Source organism: Elephantulus edwardii, unplaced genomic scaffold, assembly GCF_000299155.1.
Source record: "Elephantulus edwardii isolate Elephantulus edwardi_28Jun2011 unplaced genomic scaffold, EleEdw1.0 scaffold00282, whole genome shotgun sequence".
Taxonomy (NCBI): Eukaryota; Metazoa; Chordata; class Mammalia; order Macroscelidea; family Macroscelididae; genus Elephantulus; species Elephantulus edwardii.
In genome coordinates, this window is record NW_006400032.1 from 3,322,700 (window position 1) to 3,336,702 (window position 14,003).

Below are 14,003 nucleotides of genomic sequence, written 5' to 3' on the forward strand. Positions count from 1 at the left end.
TGACTGGGATAATCAGGATGGGAGTGTCAGAGACAGTGCGATTGGCACAGGACAGAGCAGAGTTTAGGGCTGTTGTACGTAGGGTCACTATGAGTCACAAGCGACTCGACGGCACATAACAACAGCAACAACATATATTTTCAAGAGTTTTGCTCTTTAAGAACAGATTGAAACACACACGTGCACACACACAAACACACACACACGCGCTCCGAAACTCGTGTACACTATTTTCACAACTAGAAATCAATAAAAATTATGCTATTACACTTTGTATAGAAGGTGGGTAAAATGTGTCAGGCAGTGCTGGTGTGCCCAGAAATGAGGACCAGCTATTGGAAATAGGACAAGGAGCAAAAGGGAAGGAAGCCTGTCTTCCAGGGGAAAGTGCAGCTGACACTACTTTCTCCCCCAGTGGGGCTGGAGGGCCTTTGGGGTCCCAAGATTTCTGGTCTGGGTAACTGAGTGGTGTGTGAGTAGATGTCAGCCCATACTGAGCGAGAGTGCCCCCTCTTCTTCTAAATCCTCAACAATCCCTTTGGCTTCTCTAGACTGCTCATGCTGGGTTAGGTGCTAGGTACCATCAATTCAGCTGTACAGTCATCTCTACTGTGCTTAAAAACCGTTGCTGCAGTCACTACATCAACCTGTCTTATGGAAAGCCTCTTTTGGTGACCCTCTATTTTTCCCATATGATGCCCTTCTGCAGGGTCTGGTCCCCTCCTAAAAACACGTCCAAAATACGTGAGACTAAGTCTCACGGCTTTTGCTTCTAAGGGGCCCCCTAGATGCATGTTTTCCTACACAGGCTGTCCGAGGCAAAATACCTCAAGAAATGATGATACTCTTAATTCAAACTATGCACCTCTTGACAGTCATGTCTTTTTTTTTACATTAAGCTCCTCCTTTTTTATTATGATCTGAAAGTTTACAGAGCAAATTGCTTTTTCTTTCAACAATTCATACACATTATATATCTTTGATTATGACTGCAAAGAAAGATGAACATAAACATAGAAAGTGGGACTATTGTTGGAACAATGTGGGGAACATTTGAATCTTTATGACTCTAATTATCTTCGAGACAAGCAAGTCTCATTAGGCTGCTTCTGGTACGTGAACTGTCCAGATGTGCAGAAAATGAGACTGTTGACACAAAAGGAATATCAATAATTAAATACTGGCAAAATTATATTCCTTTCTAACCTATCTACTTTCCTGGTTGCCAACATTTCATATTACATACAATAAACTTAAAGGCTATGAAGGTAGAATTCTACTACAGTAAAATAAGACCAGTTAATATTATTAGCTAAGATTCATAGAGAAATGTAGAATGAATTTGATCTCATAGGCTAATCATTAAAAGGGCACAGGGTTAAGCGGTTACTCAAGAAGCCTTACACTTGACCTGAGTCTCCAGCTCTTTCAGACCTTTCTAGATGTTCTAGATGCCTTTCTGCTGGGTCCTACTACACAGCCAGCCTCACTCTTTTTTTAAATCTTTGTCTTACTGTATTTTGTGGTGTGGGGTTGTTTTTGTTTTTATTTTAATGAAAGTTTACAGAGACTTTGGATTTCCGTTTATTCATTGTTGCACTTTCCTCCATGCCCCCCCCAAGTTGGCTTTTCTCATTGAAAAGTAAAACAAACAAACAAACAAACAAACAAACAAATAAATAAATAAATAAATAAATTCTTTCATTGTTATCCAGTCCTACCCGCCCCCCCCGCCCCCGCCCAGCCAATCTACTCCACTATGCAACTTTCATTCTGGACTCTTGTCATGATAAGACATATGACTTTGTCATAACAAAGTCTATTTTCTTCTTCTACAGTAATAAGGATGTACCATCAACCAAGTATTTCTTGCCAACAAATACTTATCAAGTCCCTGGACCAGGATTTTCTCTTTGGGATCTAAACTTCTTTTGGTGTATCATTACATTACCTTTGGTTAAAAAGTCTCTTCTGCTCTCCTCTGCAGTTTGTCTTTAGAATTTAGCCCTAGGGGAGTCATGAAGGATGAGAACATTCCACAGATTACAAACTCTGTAATAGTATCTGATACGGACAACATGTTGTTAGCTGCCTTGGAAATAGCTTCCACTCATGGTGACCCCATTGGCCAGTCCTGTGCCGCCCTCATTACCTCTCGTGGATCAGACCTTTGTGGCCCATCATATTCTCTTTGACAAAGTTTCATAAGTAAAACAGCAGGCTTTTCTTCTCCTCTATTGTAGCCTGGAATCTTTCATAAAACCTACTCTACATCATAGCAATATGGAAGCCTCCTCTGACCAAAGTGAAGATTTCCAAGCTCATGAAGCTGGGAATCAAACCTGCATCTTCTACATGGAAAGTGCAAATTATAACCTCAATGCTCTCCTTGCAGTGAAGACCTTTGCTCCTTGCACCCTGGTCACCTCAGGGACAGGCACAGTGGACCGAATTGGGAAGAGAAGCACCTTCTTTGGTGTAGCCTCTTGCCCCCAATTCTCCTTTGTGATACTCCTGCTTTAAAATGCAAATTAAGTGTTATTCTTACTTTCAGATGGGAGAAGAGCAAATCCCTCTTTTCAAACTCATTTTAGCCAGCTCAGACCCTTAATGAATTGCTAAGTCAATATATTGACCTCATCTCTACAAATCATAGGATGAAATGGAAGAGAAATCAAAGTAAGAAAATGAGAAGTTGAAAGGAAAGCTCTTTTGGAGCGGATTCTTGTTGCGACCTTTGTTCCTCAAGTTCAAAAGCTGTAAGAACAGAGAAACAGCAAGGAAAATACCAGTATCCCTTCCTGCAATTGCTTCTGTAGAGACCTCGCTGAGGTCTTTGGAACGTTTGATGTATCGTTGTCATAGAACGGGAAATACTGGGTTCAAGCTTCCCCCCCCTTCCTGTTTTCTTGCTGGGTAGAGACATTTCATTTCTGATTAGGGCAATGAATTGGGTTGAAAAGCTTCTGCCATAATGTGAATTTCAGGTATGTTAGTGCTGGTTCTAATCCTTTCTGTAATGTTGCCTAGTGTTGAATTTCTTTGTGTGCCTATCACAACGGTGCTTACAACAAGGGTTCTGTTAGCTCAGCTGTCACAACGAATTTGTGGCTGGATCATTTTACAGCAGAATCCAGAGAGATAATGAGCACCAGGGGATTAGGCCCAGAGCAGTGTGTGATTTGATAAGATGTAGGGTTCAGAAAACAGACACAACTTTAGATAACTTTGGATGTGGAAATAATGCATTCGCCCACAATATTTATTACATAATCATACCGATTAGATCTAGAATGCTGTCCGGGGACAAAGAATCTCTCTGCTATTGAAGGCAACATTCTAGAAGAAACTATGTAGATTCCTCCTGTCTTGAGGAGGTATTTTGGGAACTCTCAGAACCATGGAGATGGAATATATATGAAGGTACTTGGATAAGAGGTAAAACAGAGATACGAAGACTGTTTAATGAAACATCGGTTGCTGAGAGGTCAATTCTGATTCGTGGAGACCCATTGTGTGTTAGAGTAGATCTGTGTTCCTTAGATTATCATGACTTGATTCTTTGGGAATAGATTGCCAGGCCTTTCTTCCGAGGCACTTTTGGATCAACTCATACATCCAGCCGTTCAGTTAGCAGCTGAGTGCTTACCCATGGCACCACCCAGGGACTCAATGAGATAAGTAACTATTCTTTGCATTTTCCCTGCAGATGGTAAACTCCTGGAGGGCAAGGACCAGATCTTCTCTGTTAACTGTTATAATCCTATGCTCAACCCACAACTGGCATGTAGTCACTTGGTGAATAAATGAAACAAAGCCACCAAACAGAATGAAACATTTTATTTCTTTAAATATCTATTACCAGTCACATCTGGTTAGCAGTGTCCTTGTTAACATTATGCATACTACTCCATTATCGCCCAATAAGCATGTTTTTAAAATGATCATGGTAGCAACATAACATTACAGGCCAACCCTGGCAATTCATGGTATTCAGGGAGCTGGTGATCCAGCCCTTGAATGTTGTGCTTCATTCTTTCTGTTGCTAATATGGTTATGATTTATCGACAGGACCACTGCTAGTGTACAGGAGGCTTTGGTGAGATTAGAGAAAGATGTTCCACTGGACAGATACAGCCCTTGCACGTGCCTCCAGACTAATGTCCAGCTTCCTGTTGCCCTTCAGCTGGGCACCCCTGCACAGTCCTGGTTTACTGAAGCCATTTGGAATATTTACACACATTAACACCTTCATCATTGCTCCTAATAAGCCTGCAAGGCAAAAATATTATTCCCATTTTGTTGTTGTTGTTGTTGTTGTTAAGTGCCATTGAGTCATAGACAACTTATAGCAAGCCTATGAAGAAAGACCTGAACTTGTCTAACTTTCATCGTTTCTCCAAGTTCATAGAGTTTCCTGAGCAAGCTATTTTGGAAGTGGATGCCACTCCTGCTTCCAAGCTTGTTTTAGTCGGGAAGCTCCACAAAACACTGTCCACCATGGATAACCATTATCGTATTTGACACATCAGTGTCACAGTGTTCAGCATCACAGCAACCATGAGTTACCACCATACAGCGAATGAACAGACCAGGGCTATACCACTTAGAAGAATGTTTGACCAAAACCAATTAAAACCAGACCTGAGGGCCACAGATTAGAATCACCCATCTTTGGCTTGGTAACATCGTTTTCTGTCCACTATGCCAACTGAGCTCTCTCTACATTGTTGTTGCTGTTGTTGTTGTTAAGTGCCGTCGAGTCGTAGATGATTCATAGCGACCCTATGAACAAAAGATCTGAACACTTGTATAACTTTCATCATTTCTCCAAGTTCATAGAAAACCGAAGTCCAAGGCAGTTAGGATCTTGTCTCAATAGCACAGTTAAGTAGATGGTGAGATCAGCATTCACACCCGCATCAGAACAGATTGGAGTGCCCTGCTCTAACTGAAGGCCAAGGAGAAGTCAGATGAGTATAAAAAAACAACTGTGTTCCCTCAGCAACTCTGGAATGAAAACATTCTGAAGGCTATGGAATCTGGTGCCTGAAAGGAGGTTTTGGTAGTATCTGTGAACTTCACTGGTGTATTCTTTAAGAGATAGTTTGAAATAACCATTTGTTCGCCAAGCTTTTTATTTATTTCCTCTGATCCTTGTTTCTTTTCTAGATAGGTTAACTTGTCTCAAAGAAAAGTACCAGTATTAGAGTGACATTCATTTCAAAATTCATTCTGAAGTTAGTACTAGAATAACACAGCTGGATGCAAATGATTCATTTCATTCAACTGACAGTACTAATCATTGTAATAACTGTTTTCCAGAAAAATAATCTGACAGACCTCTATGATTAGTCTATTAACACATTTCCTGGTTTACACCCTTATGGTAATTATCACCAGAACACCCTCTCTGTAATCTCTAAATGAATTGTCTTGTCATAATGAATTCCTCAATAGACCTGAAAAAACACTTTTATTAAATGGTCTTACTTACTGCTTATTTGATGGTTTCAGTGATGGACGGAAGAGGGAAAGGAGTACAGCGTCCTTCTCTGTTCTGTCAGGAGGATCCTTGAAACCAACTGTGCTTTCCGCTTCAGAGCTTTTTGCTAAACCCTGCTTCTCTGATCCCTCTCCATAGGAGGCTCCAGAAAACTCAGGCCATCAGGGAGAGTGGAGAGACACATCCTTGAACCTCCCTTCTCCTCCTCACCCCCTGCTAGCATGAGCCTCTGTGCAAAACGCTACCCCTTCCTCAAAACACAAAGCCAACTCCAGCTCAGCTCCAGCCTATCACGTGTTTTTCCAGTCAAGATTCAGTATGTCCAGACTTCACCACTTTGTCACAGTCTCCAAACATCTCCAGTCATTGAATTCTTAGTGTCTTTTCGTTGTTGAAATTTGTTCATCTCTAGAAACCAGTGCTCTCGCAACCATCCCCCGCCCTTCACCACTCCAGTTGAATCAATCATTATGTTCAGCCATTTTACTCTCTCATTGCTGTCTTCTTTCTCTCTAACCTAGCAAGTTATGTTGACTTCTGTACTGCCAAACTCAAATTCATTTTTCAAAGAAGAGTTTTAAAAAATAAATATATGGATCTATTTTTTTAAATTTCATTATTTTTTGTGCATGTACCGTCAAATTGGGTCTGACTGGTACAGGAGGAGATTGTCCCTTCCTCTCCAACAGAGCATTTGGTGGATTTGAACTGCACACCTCTGGTATTGTAGTACATACATGGATCTGTTTTTAAGACATAAAAATATGTATATATAAGTACATTATTATTTAGAACAGTTTTAGGCTTACAGAAAATATAGAATTCCATATTCCCCCCTTTTCCTGCTGTAATTCCTTTTATTAATGTCTTACTTTAGTGTATTTGTTACAATGAGGAACTAGTGTTGATATAAGGGAGCTCTGGTAGCTTAGCAATAAGGAATTATACTACCAACCCAACGGTATGTGGTTCAAATCCAGTAGCTGCTCTGCGGCAGAAACATGGACAGTCTCTTCCCGTGTGATTTACTGTCTCTGAAAACCCACTGGAGTGTCAGCTAGAGGTCAATTCCTGCTCAGCAGCACATAACAACATTTCCCAAGACTCACTGCCTTCATGACTTTTTGCCCTTTTGCATGTTATAACAGCGTTTCTCACACGGTGTGGTTTTAACGATTTCAGTACTTTTGATGGTGTCACCCTGTATGACACGGATCCACAGGACAGGATCTGTGTTCTTTACATTTGTATGTATATTGTTTTTAAACGCATCCTGGATTTCTTTTTCCTTATAAATACTCATTAAAGCCTCTTCTCATGACCGCCTGAAACCCACTAAAATGACAGGAAAGAGATGTTTTAAATATTTAAATCCAAAAGAATAGAAGGAATAGGAGAAAAGATCGAGCGGTACTGGAATGAAGAAAGATAGGCATGTGATGACTCATCATGCCAGAGAAAGCTGGATTTCATGCATTCAGTAGAGAAAACCGAGAACCAGCCAACCCCGAAACTATACAACCCTTAAAAGACACGGGGGCTGGTGGGGTGAAAGTGTACCAAGGAGTGTCTCACCTTAGAGGTAAGTTATCAAAGAGCTAAGTCCTTGCCTTCCACAGTGAGAGTTAATGAAAATACCCCAAATGGAAAAATCATAAAGTAACAATTCATTTGTTGTTGTTGTTGTTAGATGTCTGAAGTACAACTCATAGCAACCCTATGAACAATAGATCTGAACGCTGTCCTATATCCTGTGCCATCTTCACACTTCCTAACATATTAGAGCCCACTGTGGCAGTCACCGTGTCAATTCTTTTAGAGATATAAAAATATGCACACACACGCCCTCCACCAAAACAGTCAGAAGCATTAAGGTGTCTGTCCTCAGAGAGGGGAAGTTAGAAGGAAACCAGATACGAGTGCCTTACATTTGATCTGCAGGTAACTCTTTAAACTATAGGCGTGTGTGATTTGGAGATGGGGAAGGGAAAGAAAAAGAAAAATGTTCTTCAGCGGTGGGGGGAGGGGAAAGAAGAAATCACTTCAATGTTTGGTTTCCTTTCTTCCACTCTCCTTGCTCCTTTGTTTGTGATTTCGTTTTCCCCCGTCTCATCCTTCTTGCCCTTCCTCTCAGCATTGCATAATGAACCATATATAATGAGCACTTAGTTGCACAGTAGACCATATGCTAATAAGCACTTTGTTTTCTTTGCTTAACCCACCTATGAATGCTGATATGTGAACTTAGTGTGTTATGATTAGTTTCTAATTTTAACATATGGTCTCCAAAATCATATTTTTGTAGCATAATAGAATGTGGCATCAGGATTGGAGCAAGACTCATCAACAACCTGTGTTATGCAAATGACACAACTCTGCTTGCTGAAACTGAGGAGGACCTGAAGCAGTTGGTGCAGAAGGTCAAAGACTGCAGTCTTCAATATGGATTGAGGCTCAACATTAAGAAAACAAAGATTCTCACCACTGGGCCAATTAGCGGCATCATGATAGACGATGAAGAGATTGAGCTTTAGTTTGCTTGGCTCCACAATCAGCATTCTTGTCACTAGCAGACAGGAAATCAAGACAAATTTCATTGGGAAAGTCTGCAGTTAGGGACCTCTCCAGAGTATTGAAGAACAACAGAAGTCAGTCTGGAGACCAAGATGTGCCTGATCCAAGCCATAGTCTTCACAATTGCTTGCTATGTGTCAGAAAGCTGGGCAGTGACTAGGGATGATAGAAGGAGAATTGATGCCTTTGAGCTGTGGGGCTGGAAAAGAGTACAAGCAAATTCATCCTGGAGAGGCTGAAACCACACTGCACCTTAGAGACAAGGATTCTGAACCTCTATCTGACATATTTTGGGCATTTTGCAAGGAAGGACCAGTCCTTGGGGAGGGACATTATGCTTGGGAGGGTGGAGGGTCAGTGCAAGAGAGGAAGATCCTCTATGAAATGGATTGATTCAATGCCTGGAGTAATGGGGATAAGCGTGTCAGAGACAATAAGATTGGCTCAGGATAGAGCAGGGTTCAGAGCTGTTCAGAGCTGTTGTACATAGGGTCACTATGAGTCACAGGTGACTTGATGGCACATAACAACAACAGCAGCAGTGGAATACTTATTTCTTTCCTAAATCATTAGGCTCTTAAGGCATTGTCTAGTTTTTCTTCATAAAAAGAGTATTGGGATGCTGTCTTTTTTCTTCAGAGCATTTTTTTTTTAAAGATGATGGTTTTAGGATAAAGTTCCAGAAGTTGAATTTCCTAGGTCAAAGAGTGTGAACATATTTTCAAATTGCTTATCTTAAACTGCCCATAGAACCTTCCCATTCACTATCTAAGATGACATGATACCTCTTGCTACTCCAGATGGGTGGGAAAGAGAGTATCAATGCCTTCTCACAGGTAAGCTGATTGGGAGGTAAGCTCCTAAAGCCACACAGTTAGAGGAAAAGCCAGAATTAAGATGTGTAATTCCCAGCTCTTGAGTTCTCTTCAGTGTGTAGAACACACACCTATTTTTTTTTCTGACACTTTCCCCCTCCTCCCAGACATCTTAACCTTTCTAAGGGATCTTGTCAGGGATGCTTTTCCTTTCTGATGGCCATTCTGCCTCAGAAGAGGAAAATAAGACTTCTAACATGACAGCCTGTGGTATGAAGAGTTTAGTATTCAAAATGGCTTTCCTAGCCATTGAATTTGACTTTGTCATATGGGTGGGTGGGTGGGAATATGTGAATAAGGTGTGTTAGCCTATCCACAAGGGATGGGCTAGTCTCACCATTAAATGGAGCAGTTCCAGCAGCGGAATTGGAAGACTTTCCCTGCCAGCAAAGAAGAAGAGAATGCAATGCATCCTTTGGGCCGAGAAATTCTTGCTCCAGGTAGACCTACAGTGGCTGCAGCCATGGCCAAAACAGAGGACCAGAGACCCACATGAGATAGAGCTGACCTTGGGACTGCTAACACCCTTGGAACCAGAGCTAAGAGGCTTTTCCCAAGTTGGTTGGAGGACTTGGGGGTGGGGGGAGAGGGGAAAGGAGCCAGTATTGGCAGAACTGAGAATATTGTAACACTGGCCTAAAGCCATAAAGCTCAAGGTGCCAGCAAGTACATTTGGAAAGCTGTCCTGACTGTATCCTGCTACTAACCTGAAATATAGTTTTTTTACTTTCCAATATGGTTCTGTGTGGTTTGTGAGAAATCACATCAGCTTTTGGACTCAGTAAAGCAGCAAGATTGGTGTTGAGATGAGTAGGAAGCGTTATGGGAGTGTTGGGGACATATCTGACCTCATGGGAATTGGTTTCGCATTGTTGATCCTGTTGATGGGGACAGTCCCCTTTTGTGAAGTTGGTAAAGGTCAGATATGGCTGTGCCCAGCTGGCCTTTGCTCTTTTTACACAATCCAGGGACTAGATGCTGTGAAACCTGAAAAGGAGAAAGGGAAAAGAAAGATAACATGAGAAAATGAAGTAAAATGTGTGAAATTAGAATATAGGGCATGAGTTGGGAAAAGATATATAAAAAGTACACAAAAGTAAGGCATGGTTTTAAGGGACCTTAACATTTAAGAGGATATGCTTGAACTGAAGATAGTGATAAGAGTTGACTCGAAGAGTCATGGCATAACCTCTCTGTACACAATTCCACTGAGAATTGTCTTGAGTTATTAAATCTACTTTGTGATATAAAATCTCTTCCTCAACATTAGAAATGAAATAATAATTTGTATTTTCTCTTTTCTTTTTAAATGAATGATCAAAAAGTTACTTCAAATGAGTGCCTGTCAACCACAGAAGAGCAAGACTCCTGCTTTGCCCAACCTAAACCGCATAAAATGGGAAAAGAATCCACGTTTTATGGCAATGTTAAAAGAGAAAGCCTTCCTGCACGTGAAAAGTTCAAGATCTCTGCAACATCTACAGCTAATGGTGTTAAATCCCTCCATGAACAGCCCCTGAGCTCCACGAGAAAGGATACAGCTGATCAACCAGGACCAGTGGAAAAAGAATTAGCAGATCAACCAAAATCCACACAAAAGCCCCAGCTTCTAGAGGAACCTGAGGTGTCTGGGTCACCTCAAGCAGGTGGCAAAAATGACACCTCAGGAGTGGAAGAAAAAAAGAAAGATGTGGAATCAGTGGTGGTGGCTCAGACGTTGAAAGGAATTGCTGAGACTGAACCATTAGGAACAGAAGCTGAGGGTGATCCTTTAAGGACGGTGGGAGAGAAGGTCTCTTCTAGAACAGTGGAAGGTCCTGAGAACCTACAACCTGCCAGTGAAATGAAGCCTCTAGGAACACCTGAGAAAATTCTACCTCTGGAAACAGCTTCAAAACTACAACCTCAAGAAATAATAGAGAAGGATGACCAACCCCAGATTCCAGAAACCGTTCTCAAAGACAGTGAAGCATCAGAACTGTTGAAGCATAATCAGATTGAGGAGACAGTTAAAGAGCAGCAACTTCAGGAACCAGATGAAAAAATTGAGCAGCCTCAAATTCCAGAAACGATTCCCACAGAGGATAAGGCATTAGAAATATTGGACAGTAGTCAGCTTGAAGAAACAGCTGTAGAGAATGATTTGCTCCATAAATCTCCTAAAGTTCCTGGAAGCATGGAAGAAATCCAGCCAGAAGTAACAGTTGGAAATGTGGAGCACCCAGCAGGAATTACATCAGAGGCAGAAGCAAATGTGGAAATGATCGGGGAAATTCACACCGATGAAGATGACCAACACGTTGAAGGTAAAAATTGTTAAAAGATTTTTGATGTTTAGATGAACTCCATAATAGCTGCTCTAGGAGTGATCCGTCTCTCAGGTCACTGACGTTCATTTGATCCAAACGGAAAGGCTTACATTCCTGGGAAATGGACCTTGTTTCAATGCTCAATTCCGCTTTCCAACAAATAGTCTGTAGTCTAGAAATTGACTGGTAATAGAATCAAAGCAGCATGTTACAATTTCTGAATTTCCCCTCAGTTTTTCTTTTGTAAAGCCACAGGTATGGCCTGACCATACCAAAGCCAAAAGAAAGAAATGGCTTGTAGAGGAGTTGACATTTCAATAGATGAATGCCCAAATAATGAATCAGTTTCCATTTTGCTAGTCTTAACCTGAAGGAGCTCTGGTGGCTTAGTGGTAAGGAATTGTGCTTCCCATGCAAAGGTACACAATTTGAATCCACCAACTGCTCCATGGGAGAAAGACGGGCGATCTCCCGTGCAGTTTACTGCATCTACCTGCTGGACGACTAGCTATGGGTCTGTTCCAACTCAAAGGTACACAACAACAACAACAGTCTTAACCTCAGAAAAGGTCTGTCAGTCTGTTTCTGACCGTCTTTTTATTTTTATAAAAAATAAAAGACTATATTTATCTTTTTATGAGGGCAGTATGAAAGAAATTCTTGTGTTTGGCTATAAAAATAAAATTATTTTAAAATATATCTTGTTGTTTTTGTTGATTGCCTTCAAGTTGAGCATGACTCATAGTGACTCAATGAATAAAAGGCCTGAAGCCTCTCTACAACCATTGACATTTATCAAAGTTCATAGAGTTTCCGGAGGCATGTTATTTAGGAAGTGGATGCCACTCCTGCTTCCAAAAAGATATCTTACCAGCAGAAAACCAAATGGAATTTATGCTGTTCTTTACTGGAATCACAATGTAAAAATAATGTTCTCTTTTGGGAAATGATTTACCTTGTGGTAAATGTTAGTTTACAGTACAGTAAAATTCTTCTATTCATTAACTCAGTGTCTTTTGTAGTCTTAACTAAATGCTGGGTGATGGAGGTGAGAATGAATATGAGGTAACCCTTGCCATCCAGGGGCTGAAGATTTAGTGAAGGAAGGCAGAATGTAAAAATACTTACCTCAGTCTATTGGTGTGAATTTTTAAATAAAAGTGTGTAAAAAGTACTTTGGAAAGAAGGGAAAAGCAACTAAGAGTATGTGTTTTTTTGGATCAAAGGTGGCAAACTCAAAATTCTTTTAGGAAGTAAAGAGCTGCCTTTAAGCTGCCTCAGACCTATGCTAACACCTTATATGCAGAAGAGAACAGCTCCACAGGGTTTCTAGGGTCTGTGACCTTCCTAAGTGCCTTTTGGTGAAGCTGAACTACTAACCTTTTGGTTAATACTCGTGCATTTAACCACAAGCACTACCAGGGACTTCCTTTAGGGGCTAGGATAATACAAATGCATGAAGTAGGGGGCACAGATCGTAGCACTGTAGGGAGCTCTGGGAGGCCAGGACGGAGTAGAAAGCACAGCCCTTGCAGAAGGGGCAGTTGCTGTGGTATCAGATGATTAATCTCATATGAGAACAGTGTTGCCAAAGCATATTTATCAAGAAAACAGATTTGAACATGAAATACCTAGACTTTTAAATGCTGGCAATCTTGAAGGGTTAAACTCTTGTTTCCATAAAGCATCATAATTACCAGGCATACCTTTTGCTGTAGATATAAATGGAACTTTCTATTTGTAGTATATTCCACTCGAATTTCTTGGCTCATTTTTACATCCTGGTTTTCCATAAGAGCGTGCTGTGACTCAGATGCTCCCTGCAGGAATCAGGGACATCACCAGAGGCATCCCATTCCTCCCCTTATTTGGCACCTCTAGAAAAACTAGATGTAAAGAGAGCAAGAACTTCTCCTATTGGAAGCAAACTGTGAATGATGTTGTTGTTAGGTGCTATTGAGTCACTTGTGATTCATAGTGACCCTATGTACAATAGCTCTGAAGCCTGCTCTGTCGTGAGCCAGTCTCACTATCCCATTACACACGTATCCCCATTACCCCAGTTACTGTGTCAATCCATCTTATCTGGGTTCTTCCTCTCCTGCTTTGTCCCTCCACTCTTCAAGTATGATGTCCTTCTCCAAGGACTGGTCCCTTCGGGTAACGTGGCCAAAATATGTGAGATAGAGCTTCAAAATCCTTGCCTCCAAGAAGCTGCTTGGTTTCACTCTCTCCAAGACAGACCTGTTTGTTTTCTTGGCAGTCCCTGATATGTTCAAGGCTCTTTTCCAGCACCACAGCCCAAAGGCATCTATTCTTCTTCTGTCATCCTTAGTAATTGTCCAGCTCTCTGATGCATTGTTATTGTTAACATGAAATGAGTGTCTCTTAATATTTCCAAGTTTGCTTTGGTTCATTTTCCAGGTGAGACCGGAGAAAAGGTTGAAACTGAGGTGGAGAATGAGAAAGTAAATGAAGAGGCTGAAACAAAAGAAGAAGAAACAGGAGAAGCTGTGGACCCTTCAGCAGCCACATAGATAGGCATGGCGGTAGGAGGAGGATGGGACACAGTGTTTTATTATAGAGAAGACAGAAAAATGGCAGTTAAGCTTTTAGTTATAGGTCTCATATATGTATTTTGGACAAGAAGTGTAGACAAAATATTGAAATTACGATAGTGAGTTATTCTTGTCTGCTTGTTCCATAAAACTGCTAAACCATGAACGGTTTTCTTTGCTA

At 41.1% G+C, this 14,003-nt stretch overlaps 1 protein-coding gene across 1 annotated transcript; it reads left to right on the forward strand.

The window, feature by feature from the left end:
- Nucleotides 1-10,264: 10,264 nt before the first annotated feature.
- On the forward strand, nt 10,265-13,801 carry LOC102850275 (chromosome unknown open reading frame, human C8orf47). The gene is made up of 2 exons (XM_006900363.1): nt 10,265-11,261; nt 13,689-13,801. The coding sequence occupies exons 1-2, from the start codon at nt 10,265-10,267 to the stop codon at nt 13,799-13,801; spliced, it is 1,110 nt and encodes a 369-aa protein (XP_006900425.1).
- Nucleotides 13,802-14,003: the final 202 nt, after the last annotated feature.